Genomic DNA, 14,028 nt, shown 5'->3' with positions numbered 1-14,028 from the left:
GTCAGAAAGGTGAAGATTGTGAGATCATAAACCAATTTGTTTTTGTATAGTGCCACCAATGCTGTTTTTCCAGTGTTATGACTGTAGTAAATTGGCTATAACGCTAATTGCAACACTGATATTTATTTCAATGTTTATCTGGCTTTAATAGCTTAAAATAAAAAAAAAAAAAAAAAAAAAAAAAAAAAAAATATGAGTTGCCTAATTGGGATTTGAATTATGACGACCCAACGACCCAAACAAATGAAAATCCTTGATCCCGTATTTGTATATGCGAACATTTTGTGCCAGATCTTGGAAGATCTGAATGGTGATAAATTATACTATGCTTGTTTTTTCACATTCTATTCATGAAATTTATTTCATTTTTGTTTCTTGTACAGTTATACTAATCTTGGAGCTGATATTGAATCACAGTCAAGCGGAACCGGAAATACGTCAAGCCAAGATTGTTCCCAGTCTACCGGAAGTACTCCCGCAACAGACTGGTCAGACCTGTCGAAAAGTTCAACCAGTAGCCGATCTTCGTCCGAGGAGTCCGAAGAAAATATGTCGTCAGGAAAACATTACATGAAGGCTAAAAAGACTGACGATAAATTGCGCGGGAGACATTCGTCTGCTTCTCTATCGACCGCTTACAGCAACGAAGATAGGTAAAACATGTTTAAATTTAATTCACAGATCAATCATCTATATTGTGCATTACGCAGTTGCATGCACGTGCATAAAGTTATTTATTTACATCATGACAAAAGTATTTCATAATTCATCAAAAAAATTAAATTGGTTAGGTTTCCGATATACATGTTTTTAAGATGCAACATAGTTTAATCAACAGTTCAAATTGTTTTTGTTATGATATAAGCGTATTTTTTCAGATTTTGACTTAGCATTTAAATTCGCCATGTACATGTATTGTAATTAACAACAGAACAGCAACAAAAAATGAAACAGGGCGTTTGCTGATATTGTTATAACTCGTACTTGGCCAAATCCATTTGTATATAGATTTCTTTTTTCTTGTTTGTGTCTATATTGTCCTTAATAATATAGTTATGGATACGTACCATTCAATATTATACAATTTACAATATCATCAAACAAACCTTACATCATCGTAGTCATCGTCGTCGTCAACAACAACAACAACAACACCACCACCACCACCACTAAAACAACAACAAAAATAACAAACACCAACAAGATTAACAACAACATAATCAATAACAACAGTAGCCGTGTCACAAAATTACAGTATCATTTTGTAAAGAAGGCTATGTCCACCTCATGAATTCCGTTAAATATACATTTAAATTATTTTAATAAAGAATTTTTATGTTGTTTGTTTTCAGACATTCGGCCAGCGCTTCTCCAGCTTCCAGGAAGAAACTTACTAATGAGCAAATGTCCATTATATCTACACAGTCGTAAGTTTTACAAATTATTTTCTTCATATAATGATGATATTGACGTTGGCGATGATGATGTTGATGATAATGATGATGATGATCATAATGGTGATGATGATTTTGTTGACCCAGACGGCAATAAGGATAATGATGATGCTACTACTGATATGATTATGTTGTTTGTCAGAATGGCCACTTGCCATGATAAAACTACACTATATGATGATATTATGATAAGTCGGTTTGTAATGAAGTATAATGCATAATGATGTAATGATGATGTTGTTGTTGTTCTTGATGCTGCTACTGCTGCTGAAGAAGAAGAAGAAGAAAAAGATGAAGATGATGATTATGATAATAATGATGATGGCGATGAAATAAGTAATGATGATGATGTTTGTTATGATGATGATGATGATTGATGATGATTGATAAAGATGATGATGATATTAATAATAATAACAATAATAATAATAATAATAATAATGATAATAATAATAATAATAATAATAATAATAATAACAAAATTAATAAAAGTAATAATAATAACATCTGTAAAAACGATCACAATAATCAGAATTCGTTTCCATGAGAAGAAATGAATTATTAACATTTCTCATAACACAGGTTGGAGCCGCTCAGAATGGAACAGCAGTACAGAGACCGGTGGGACGACCAGTTTGATCCTTGTGGCTCTCTTCCAAGACGGTAAGTTGTTAAATGTATATGGTATGTTCACACACCCAAATGACTGTTCAATTCTTATAATATATACATATAATGACTGAAGCTGTGAATTAGCTTTCGTATTATGTGTTTTCTTATTTGACATCCCACTATCAATCTCATTCACATATGACACCATATTTAATTAATTAATTAATTAATTTTATTTTCTTCTATTTCCTGATCCTCCCAAATCTATACATTCATAATTTCATTACACAAAAACACCGTATCTTATTAATTTTCATGGTATTGCGTTATAACGTTTTGCAGTATTTTGTTTAACAAACATGTTGTTAATGATTTACCAAAATATTAATTTCTACTTTTAATTGTTAGATTTTCATTGTTAAATTACATTGATTAATCACAAGAGACGGTGAAGGTTAATTACACATCTCATATATATATTTTTGTCTTTACTTATTTATTTATTTTTCTTCTTCTCACTTTTATATTGAATTGAGTTTGACGATCTTAAAGTCACGGCACCTCATTAAGATCGGATTTACTGTTACTTCCTTTCACTTATGGGGACCCTTTGTGCCTCGAGAAGGACACCCTTTATTGTTTTTGCTGCTTATTCGTTGATATTGACTGACTCTTCAGTTAAGCCATAGACCATGCGAATCCATAGTATGTTTAACAAGTTTTCTCTGCCTGAAATCAATCGTTTATTTCGGAAAACGAATTTCCGTCAGTTAGGGGCGTTGGACAATTAAAAGAGAACACTACAAATTAATAAATAGGGCGGGCGTCATTTTATTGTTTATGTCTCGACATATCAAAATTTAGTTTAAAACCTTAAAAAACTGTAACCGCAATTTTATCATAAAATGGCGTAAACTCATATCTTGATTAATCTTTAATTATAGGGCAGATGGGAACTGTTGCGTTCAATCTTAATATTTTTAACACAAACTTGTGTTTCACTTTTTATCTAGTTGGCATTTACTGTAGTATGTATGATAGATAAATACAGATTCCCTATGAGCCAACGAAATATATGGACATGCACAATGCAACAGAGTAGCACGGCCTGCAGTATTTGCATCGTTGGGGGAATATATTCAATATTCATTTTGCCATTTTGTTGCAATTTTCAAATTGCCTATTTTGGGAGACATTAATTTAACCGTAATTGATAAAGACTTGTCTTAACATTATTTTATTACAAAACAATTTTTCAAAGGGGAAAGCGTTCGAAAGAACTATTTAGGTTCCGAAACTGTACCATGCACTAAGTTTTGAAAACACCCAATGTAAATGGCATGGCGGAGAGGTATAATCGTGCTCTATAAAAAAAAACTTGTCTTAACATTATTATTAAGCACAAAACACAAACACAGTATGGACTCGGTAAGGACTACAAAAGAAAAGTTTAAGTTTTTATTAACATACAATGTTTTAGTTTTGAAAACACCCAGTGTAAATGACATGGTTGAAAGGTCGAATCGCACTTGATAAAATCTGTTATTGAAGATAACTCGTAAAGGACAACGGATATTATATATGGAAATCATAAATGTACCAATCACAATCCAAGTTTATTCTCTGCATATGCCATATAAGCCATAATAAGTTGAAATGATTTAAGGACTATCTGTTATAATTGTTGAATAATACTTCATACAGGTTTAACTCACCGTTGCCATAATTAAACAAAATACAGATACATAAAAATGATAAATGGCAACTTGATTTATCATATTTATTTATCTAAACGCCCTATTTTGTGCATTAAGCTATCCAAGCGTTGTCATAAACGCCCTATTACACACGTTAAAAATTCTTCTTAATAATTTGATCTTATTAAAAAATCAGCGCATTCTGTCTATAAGTATATAAACTGATGTGTTTATAAAAGCATATATGCTAAATGAGTGTACATTTTGGTATACATTAAATTTGACAAATTACAAGTACCTTAAGTGTTACAGTATTTAAATATTCGACCTCAATATCAAGCAATTCATAAACTTGCATTTTATAATGTTTTTGACCTGCTATCTGATACCGACCGAGAACAGATCCTAACAAGCTATGATAATGATATGGACAGACTTATTAACCTCTTCACTCCGATCGGAGCATAGTGCCTGCACAGCTACCTATCATTTGGTTCAGTCTATGGTCAACGCTTAATCGTCGTACCATGACATCATAGTCTTGTTTAAATCTATTTCCTGGTACATATAATACATAGCGTGTCTATTGGCTTAAGCAAACTCAATCAAACCGAGTCTGCAATTCTTATGTAATTTTGTTGTGATTAATGCTTCCGGGGCATCACTTTGTTTCCAGATTTTTAACTATTGGTCTTGTGTTTTGACGATTCTAACTCAGTGCCAGTCTTGCAAGCCGGTGCTAGGGGGGCGTGAGGGATGTTGCACTTATTCATTATCCCTCATGTACAGACTCAATCAAACCGAGTCTGCAATTCTTATGTTATTTTGTTGTGATTAATGCTTCCGAGGGATCACTTTGTTTCCAGAATTTTGCAATATATGGTTGTACGCAGATTTTTGCCTGTCCTTGTCTGTTTCCTCTGTCTGTTGAATCGAATCTCTGACCGATTACTGTAGAGTCATTGTCAAAAGTGCTCGCAACATCTGTTTGAATTGAACACCGCCTATCCTTGTGGATCTTGTTTATCATATTTTAGCAAAAATTTCAAACGTTAGTCAAGACATTGCCAGAGGTTAATAATGTGTCACAGGGTGAGAAAAATGTGCAGCCTGACCGGGACTCGAACCCGGGACCCTCGGAATACCGTACCGCGGCTCTACCGACTGAGCTATCCGGCCGCTTACACATCGTCTCCCCTATATAGTAAACAGTTCTGAACCGTGACATACTCCCCTGCTATATTGAAATTCGTCCTCGAATTTCACAGAGTTACAGAGCAATGTAAATTAAACTCTGAGCATATTCAGTCACGGTCCCCCACACTGGCCACCAATGTCGTATGGTCTTTTTTCAAATGTATGAATGGTCTGTTAATGCCTGTAAGGACATAAACATACGCCTTGATAAATAAATAAATAAACAAGACAACAATTTCTGGCGCAAACCAATAGAAATATTTATATCAAAGTGCGCATGCGTGAGGTGGTTTTTCCGGGAAGTTTGTAAAAACTGAGGCCCGGCATGCAAATTATGTCAAATGAAATATGAGAAATTAGTTGTTATAATAAGATGATGAAATGGAATGATATAGGAATGATATTGGATAATGGATTGTATATCGGACTGTAAAGAAACATACAAATACAAGAGATATATATACAAATACAAGGACAAAATGATACATAAAAACGATATTCAAAAATACGAATATCGACCACATGACAAATGGTTATGTTTTATATTCATTTATTGAAACAAATTTGAACTATAAGTTACAATATATATATTTTTATGATGTTAAACTAAGCATGCTCTTTAACGGCTTTGTAAAGAAACTGAATTCGCTATATGTTTTTAAATTCAAAATTGATGAAATGTTGAATTCACCTTGGGCCGGTGCTTGGGGGAGGGGACGTTGACGATGGCTTGGTTGACGAGGGGGCGTTGATGATTGCTATCTTTAGGGATTATATTTTTCTCTATTCTATTGCATTCTATTTAGTTCCGCCCATCGTTTAGGGCATACGCAATTTTTTACTTGGGGACAATATGCCGCTTTTCCTGGAATGGCACTAACGTGTCACATTGAAGATTCCACGATAACCGCCATATGAACACATCTGCGGATGTTTCAAAATTGCAAATGGTACCAGTTCATGTTAAATGTTAAATTCTGCTTAAGCCGGTGCTAGGGGGCGTGGACGGTAATTTGCACTTGACATTAATGTCCATAAACAGACTAAATCAAACCGAGCCTGAAACATTTTCAATTTTGCCGTGTTGGGCTACCTTTAGAGATTCTTATTTTCTCTATTTCATTCGCAGTTTCCATTGCCGTCCATGAACTGGCCCAATCAAACCGAGATTGCAACATTTTGTAGCGTTGTTGTTTTGTGCGTTCTATGTGGATTCTATATTTTTCTCTATTCCTCAAGTAGCGCGTAACAAAACATTAATACGAAGAAAATCCGAGGACCTCATTGCGCCGTTCATTTAACCTCTTTATAAGAATGAAACAAAAAAGTGTTTGCATTGTTTTTGATTGAAACATTAAGTTATAATATGAAACTTAACACTTGGATTGTAAGGACAAATAAATTGTTATTGTTTTAGGATACCTTATAGATTCAGGTTTGGATATTCAGCCATTCAGTATGTCCAAAAAGAGTCGACACATCTGATAACTCATAATTATATGTACACGGCCTGTTTATACCTCCAATGCTATATAGTTTATATCCAAATGTGCCTTAGAAATTGCACTTATGCATTGCACTTATACATTCACATATTCAAAGACTTCAAAAAACAAACTAGTAATCAAATATAATAAACAAAAGAACCCAACAACTCGGACGAACTTGAATAACGTATGATTTTATTTCACGATAGGTCAACATTTTTAACCATTTGTAGTCAGTGCAAATTTTATGCGAGATATAAATGAGATGGATTTTAGATTTACAATAATATTTGAACCAAACATATGTATAGCTGAATGTTTAATTAATCTGATAATAATCTAAAACAATAACTTAAAATACAAAATAAAAATAATAATGAAATCAAAATGGCTAATTTACAGACAGACAACTTCATCATATTTCATTTTGTCGCAGATCACGTGATGTTTATTACATGCGCATGCGCAGTCATACAATGCGTTTTAAGTATGATCGATGGCAAATGAATGTTTCAACAAAAAGTGTCATCTGTAAAATCTCATGTTAACAGTCGGAGATAAAAGTAATTATGACCCGAAATGTTCATGCCTTGGTATTTTTGTAAGATTGAGCGATATTTTTTGCATATGAATTCATTAAAAACCCATATTATATAAATGTATAATTTAATAGACGTTTGCGGTTAAATACATTAAACATGAAAATGAAAAATTGCTGAAATAAGAAAAAAACAGGGTGCAGTGAGGCTACAGGTAACACGTGACCTATGATGCCTGCAAGCAGCGTTTGTGCTATTATTCAAACGAGATGATTGCTTAAGTTTATCAATTTTATTAGAGTATTCAGTCGAAGAAAACAACCCCAAAACATTTCCCTACTCTTCATACGTGATGATCCTTTTGTCAGAAATAAATTATCACTTATAAAAGTCAGTTTTCGTGCGATCTTTACGAACTTAGTTTGCGATATCAAACAATTAAGTTAACGAACTAAGAATTCCGGGACGCGCTGTATTCCATTGCAATTTCATGTACATAAAAATTGTTGAATAAACAGAATATTAATAACAGCAATGTCCTTCTCCAAATCGAGGCTCAATATGGGGTTCATATAACGCGTGATATAGAGATTGATTACTTATGTTTGAAAAAGCTGCAGTCTTTGTTTTACGTGATTTTCATGTGAGAAATTCCCTTGCTAAAATATTGAAAGCGGTTGTGTCTTATCCAATCATGAAACTATTGTTTATTTATGTATTACTACATCTATTCTACAGTAATCTGAGTCATCACAGTCATCCGTCGGAGAGTCGGCTAAGCGTCAGCTCGATGAGTTCCGGCAGCTCTTATAATCACGCCTATCCAACCTTCCCCATACCATCCAAAGACCTCGTGCGACAACTTCACATGGACAAAGAGAGGTAACTATGTCAATCTATTTATAGTAATTAATAGCACTGTCGCAGTTGTCTCCCTTTATATTTCGTATTTACGCTCAACATAAAAATATATGATTGATTTTTGTGTTGTATTTATTATAAGACGTGGTTTATATCAATTAATATATTTAAAGTCACATTATGCCTCAGAAGTGAAAAATATTTACTTCTTTTGAAATGTCAAAAATAAATAGTGGTTTTAATTTTTTAATTTGTTACTTGAAAATAGCGCTAAATGGAAAAATATTTGTAAAAAATGCAAAAATGTGAATAACTTAATATATATACAAAATATTACTTTGACTTTTACATGAACCCTTTTATATCTTTTTTAGACGATATCCTTCAAATGCACCCGCTGTAAAGTAAGTATACGCAACATATATGTATACATTTTCTAAATGCTGTATATTATTATATTAAATGTATATTATTGGTCATGTTTGAAAGAATTTGTTTGCTTTCTTTGCATTTAAGTCAAATCAGGTAGAGTAATGTTTTTGAAAATAATTAATTAATTAATTAATTAATTAATTAATTAATTAATTAATTAATTAATGATAATTAATTAATATATAATAATTATTAATTAATTAATTAATTAATTAAAAAAATGAATAAGTAAATAAATAGATATACAGATGATTGAATGTAAACTATCGTATTTACTTTTAGACATATTAAAAAAAAGAAAAGAAAAAAAACGCCATAAACATGAGTGCACTAATTTTTGTCTTTGAACATTTTCAGGAAGGAGAAGCACGTGCGACTCTCACCACCGTACCGGTAACCAACTGGCTGTACATATCTGCAAAATATATGCATAATATTATAACAAAAATTCAGGCATAATTAAAACGATGTTGTCATTTCTTAACGTTTAATTTTGTCGTATATTGTAAGTGTTTAAATGTTTAAATTTCGTTATGTCTTTTTTAATATAAGAGTGATAATAAACTCGGCATACCCATCTGTAAATATGTATATGTTGGACGACGTTAAGAAAAGATAAACATTAAATATGTATGCAGCTAAATAATGGGAGCATAGCGACCCATTGAGATTGTGTTAAAGGCACATGGTGCTTCAGAAATACATATTTATTGAATTCCTTTAAATATGTCAAACTTGTGTTAAATAAAGTTTGATCATGAATAATTGATTTAGAGCAAATGAGATGTTTAAAAAGCTGAAGAAAGCAGCGTTTATTATGCATTAATGTGTAGTAAAGGTAGTAAAATGTAAACATAGTAGTATTTTTGCTTCCATACAATACTTATTCACATAACTATACCAATTACACCAGTTTGCTACAGAGCAAAAGAAGCAAAGATTGTTCTTCTTTATGTTAAATGAGTATTTTTTGGAAACTGTTACAAGATACCAAAACTAGAAAGTTTTTTAGAAATGAAAAAAATGATATCATTTTTTAGGCCTAATGGGCCTTTAAAAGCTTGTTTTTGTTATTACACACACACTGTACTGTCTGAAGTTGACTGCATACTTTTCAACGATGTATCCAAATATACGCAATATTAAATGAATTAGTGCTTAAAATCAATACCGAAGAAAGTTCATGGAAAAAAAATTGTCAGAATTTTCAAATTTAGGCTTTCTCATTGGTCTAAAAAGTAGGTCAAAGTCTAATCAGTCGTTCACGTTGTTACCATGCAGTAAAACCATCACTGTTTCTTTTTTCCACAGAAACAGGTTGATTTTTTTCGTCCAGTTTTCAGAAAAATATATTTTGCTTGTTTGTATTTTTGTTTTGATGAGATATAACTTTATATTCTACCTGAAGTGAAAACCCAAATGTTTCATATTTACGAGCATCAACCCTGAGTGAAACAACAATAGAATATTTATATATATCTTAAACACCATCATTATTATGCTAAAGTCGTGTTGAATATCTTTTTTCTCTAAATAATTTTTGTATTTATAAACCATCTTTACAGTAGGCAAATTACAGTATATTGTACAATATATGGAGTGAATGGTATGTAGTGATCTATATACATATACGATGAGTGATACAAATTATATCTCACTGTTAATATACGGTTTCTCATTAATTAGTGACAATGTTATATCTGGAGTGAATGATATGTAGTGAGTGATATGCGGTGAGTGATACAAATGATATCTCACTTGTAATATATACATAGTATCTCATTGATTAGTGACAATGTTATAACTGGAGTGAATGATATTTAGTGAGTGATATACTGTGAGTAATACAAATGATATCTCACTGGTAATATATACATGTATCTATGGTATCTCATTGAATAGAATATATATATAAAAAAGGATATCTAAGATACAAATTCAAACCTTTCCTATTATATAGGAAAGGTTTTTGTATGTGTATCAATAGATTGTAATTATTCACATACAGCTAGATAAATATGGAAAATGACTCATAAATTGAAGATACATGTATAATTTATATCTATTCTATAATTAATAGGCATGATACTTTCCTGAAGGATTTATAACTTGAAAATATGTAATGCGTTGTTAAGACAGCAATTTATGCCATGCTCAAATAAATAGACTGTAGCAATTTATGTCATGTCCAAGTTAACAGACTGTAAAACATATGCTTTTTGTCTATAAGTTCAAAGTGATCTTTTTGTGCACATGTCGGTTTATTAAATGTCAATGCAAAAACTTTATAATGCGTCAATTTTTTTATTTGTTTACAAGATAAAGTAATTAAAGAATTATATTAAAAAGAAATTTTATAATAATTTGAAATAATTACGATTCGAAGCACGTAGTTTTCAACTTCATATTAAAACATAAATTACTATAGTCATTGTTCTAAAAAATAAAATGTCGTTGAAATTATATTTTTATACCAACTTTGATCATATGCATATCTTTATTTAACAATCATTTTTCTGCTGAATGTTAAAAGCATTTAATTTATGTTTGTGACATTCAGGCGTGTTAGTTGTGACATTACCGCTCTCAAATATGACATTGTTGCAATTGAATATGACATTGTTGTTATAAGATGTGAAATTTTAGTTGTTAGATATGATATTGATGCTTGAATTATGACGATTTTGCAGTACATTGAAACGTGTTTGCTGCTAAATATAGAATATTTATCAACAAATATGACTTTTTAGGAATATAATTATATATTTTATGGTTAAAATGTCACATTTTTGTTCTTAAAACTCTTAATTTTGTGGTTGAAATATGACATTTCTGTTCTTAAAAATGATAATTTCGTAGATGAAATATGACATTTTTGTTCATACAAATCTGAATTTCGTGGTAAAAATATGACATTTTCGTTCTTAAAATCTTATTTCGTGGTTAAAGTGTGACATTTTTGGAACTAGTTGTAATATTTCCATTTCTAAAGGTGAACTTTTTTATATTAAATGTGACGTTTTTTCACATTTCCGTTGATCAATGTGATTATTTTTATCCGTTAATGTGACGTCATCACTATTAAACATGTCATTTTTCGCTATTCCGCTATTGATATTGTTTATATAAATAGAAAATATTTTTCATATTTTTAACATTAATTAAAAGAAATCAAATGTGAACCATTTCAAAAACTGCGGTATATCGCAGAACTAGTGACGTCATTTTAAGTTCATGACGTAGTAATTGGTGTCAGAATAGAACATTTGAGCTTCAATAATAACTTGTAAATGAAGCAAATAAATAGTAAGCAATACGACTTTTCTTTTTAAACATGCCATTTTTCGCTATTCATTATGACATCTGTTTTTGTTTGTTAGATAATAAATTGCCGTTGCTTAAGATGTGATATTGTTTATACTCATAGATACTATGTGTTTATCAAATGTGAACCATTTCAAAAACTGTGGTATATCGCAAAACTGTTTAATTGTGAGTTCATGACGTAGTACTTAATTGATGTCGGATTTCGAATTTTAAATAGAATATTTTTTAGCTTCAATAATAAATTAATAACTAGAAAATAAAGCAAAGAAATATTAAGCACTACGTCTTTTCTTTTTATATTACAAAAAAAGAATAACGCATATGAAAGAAGGCAAGAATATTTATTTTCTTTGTTTTCTCTTTTTTTTCTTTTTTCACTAGAATGATATAAATATAGCTTTTGATGTTTATATATTAAGAAAGTTGTGTACATATTTTAAAGATATATATGTTCCAATTACAGTTGTATTTATAACTGTCTAAACACAAACATATATTATGTATAAACTTGTAAATCTAATTTCGCTAATTATTTATATATTCCCCATTGCTCAAACTTCATAATAAAGTAATAATAAATTTTTATAGCGTTTTTTATTTTACTTTTGTTCTTTTTCTTTGTTTGATAACTCTTATAGTATTAGTTATAAAGCATTTTAAAGTTATACGACCCTTTATAATACTGCACGTTTGAAACGTCGCTTTTCATTGAATAATCGTGACGTTTATAAATATAGTTTTATATACACGGCTGCTGTCAATGTATAGAGAAAGAAATCTCACTTTTTCTCAGAAAAAGAAAGTTTGTAGTATTATAAATTCGTTATAAAGATTGTTGACATGTTATATGGCCGAATATAAACGGTTGTCTGCAATATAACCCCCGCCTGGCGACTCTGGTTATATTTACAAACAACCGTTTGTATAGGGCCATATAACCTGTCAACAATCTTTATAACTAATAATATAAACGGTTGTTTGGATACACAACCCCAACCGTTATACACGGCCATATCACTTGTCAAAAAATCTTTATAACGCATTTATATAATACTGCAAACTTCTAGGAAAATGAAATAACTTCACAAATAAGTGTAAGTGAAGGCTACTAGTACTGGTAAACTGCTTGACAGTCTGTCCAGGAACGATGAGGTGGCTAAACTGTGCTCTGGTGAATTCAATGTGGCTTACTGTCGTGATCCGGAGTGAAAACTACCAGCGCTACAACCACAAATGACAAACATGTGTCAATAATGTTATATTAATAGAATGATATAGAAAAAATGCTTTTTAGCTGCAGTAAAAAGCGACCAATGCGATATCATTTCAGATGAAGGAAGCAAACACCGTAAACAAAGTCGTATTTTGACTCCCATATACAATACTAAATACTTAAAACTGTTGTTATTGCAAAATATGAAATAAATTGAAAGGAAGTACAAGATAGTCAAGTAGTAGGACTAAAATTTTGGAAAGTAATAGGACATCAAAAATCACAAGCTTTTGATACATAAGACTACTATCATTTTTGAGGTTTTATGTACAGACTCAATCAAACCAATTCTGCAATTTTCATGTAATTTTAATGTGATAAATGCTTCCGAGGGATCACTTTATTTCCAGACTTTTATAGGTCAGTACTTCTACAAACGTATAAATTCAACCTGCTAATCGAAAAAAAGCTTACTTTTAAATTTCCACGATGATTTACCTACTTACTTTGAAAACTGATGATTCATTATCAGAATGATTTGTGTATTTGAATAGACATGTATAAATCAATTAATTATTAAATTGATTTATTTATAAACACAACATTGTCTATGTAAATACAAAGGATTTGAAAACCTCAGTGAAAGACATCAAAGTTTTCGTTTGTGTTTATGTTGAAAAATAATCGTTTAAACAAGAAGATAGGCGTAAATAAATTACCCATCACGACGTAACATGTACCATAATGGGAATTAGTTATGTCTGACAAATATATTCATTAGTGACTGTCATTAAATAATAGAAAATATGACGTCTTGACCATTGATGCATTAAAGGTCCTCTACCAAATAAATAAAGGAATTATTAGAAGCATTTTGTTATTTTGTTTCCTTGTCCAGCGCGGCATTATGTATGCAATACTAATTTAAGGCCCATGCTTAGATTTTTACCATCGTACCATCGCGTTTTCACCATCGTACGATCGTGCATCGCGGGTACAGACGAAATAAAAAATCACGATTGTCCAAACGAAACACCGTATGATAGGCATTTAGTATTCTCTAAAACCACTATTTAAACGTAATAAAAATGAGGCGTAGAATACGTTTAACTCTAATATATTTGTTACAGGACACATATTTTTTCGGAGGTGGTCCGAAACATAGGGTTGACTGTGTGTCAAGTTACTTTTACTTTTTCGAATGCATTT

The 14,028-nt window shown here is 31.0% G+C and overlaps 1 protein-coding gene across 2 annotated transcripts in view; it reads left to right on the top strand.

Moving 5' to 3' along the window:
• LOC132739824 (uncharacterized) overlaps positions 1-12,186 on the top strand; it is a 35,903-nt gene extending 23,717 nt beyond the window's left edge. For both annotated transcript variants that reach the window (XM_060727633.1, XM_060727632.1), the window contains exons 3-8: positions 384-653; positions 1,353-1,427; positions 2,037-2,117; positions 7,725-7,868; positions 8,222-8,251; positions 8,637-12,186. In XM_060727633.1, coding sequence (XP_060583616.1) covers positions 384-653; positions 1,353-1,427; positions 2,037-2,117; positions 7,725-7,868; positions 8,222-8,251; positions 8,637-8,676 — 640 coding nt within the window. In that variant the 3' untranslated portion in view covers positions 8,677-12,186. The remainder of the gene's footprint in view (positions 1-383; positions 654-1,352; positions 1,428-2,036; positions 2,118-7,724; positions 7,869-8,221; positions 8,252-8,636) is intronic.
• Positions 12,187-14,028: the final 1,842 nt, after the last annotated feature.

The sequence above is a fragment of the Ruditapes philippinarum genome, unplaced genomic scaffold (assembly GCF_026571515.1).
Source record: "Ruditapes philippinarum isolate M1 unplaced genomic scaffold, ASM2657151v2 ctg2033_1_1_1_1, whole genome shotgun sequence".
Taxonomy (NCBI): Eukaryota; Metazoa; Mollusca; class Bivalvia; order Venerida; family Veneridae; genus Ruditapes; species Ruditapes philippinarum.
Note: the sequence above shows the minus strand (reverse complement) of the source record. Positions and strands in the feature narration are given on the sequence as shown.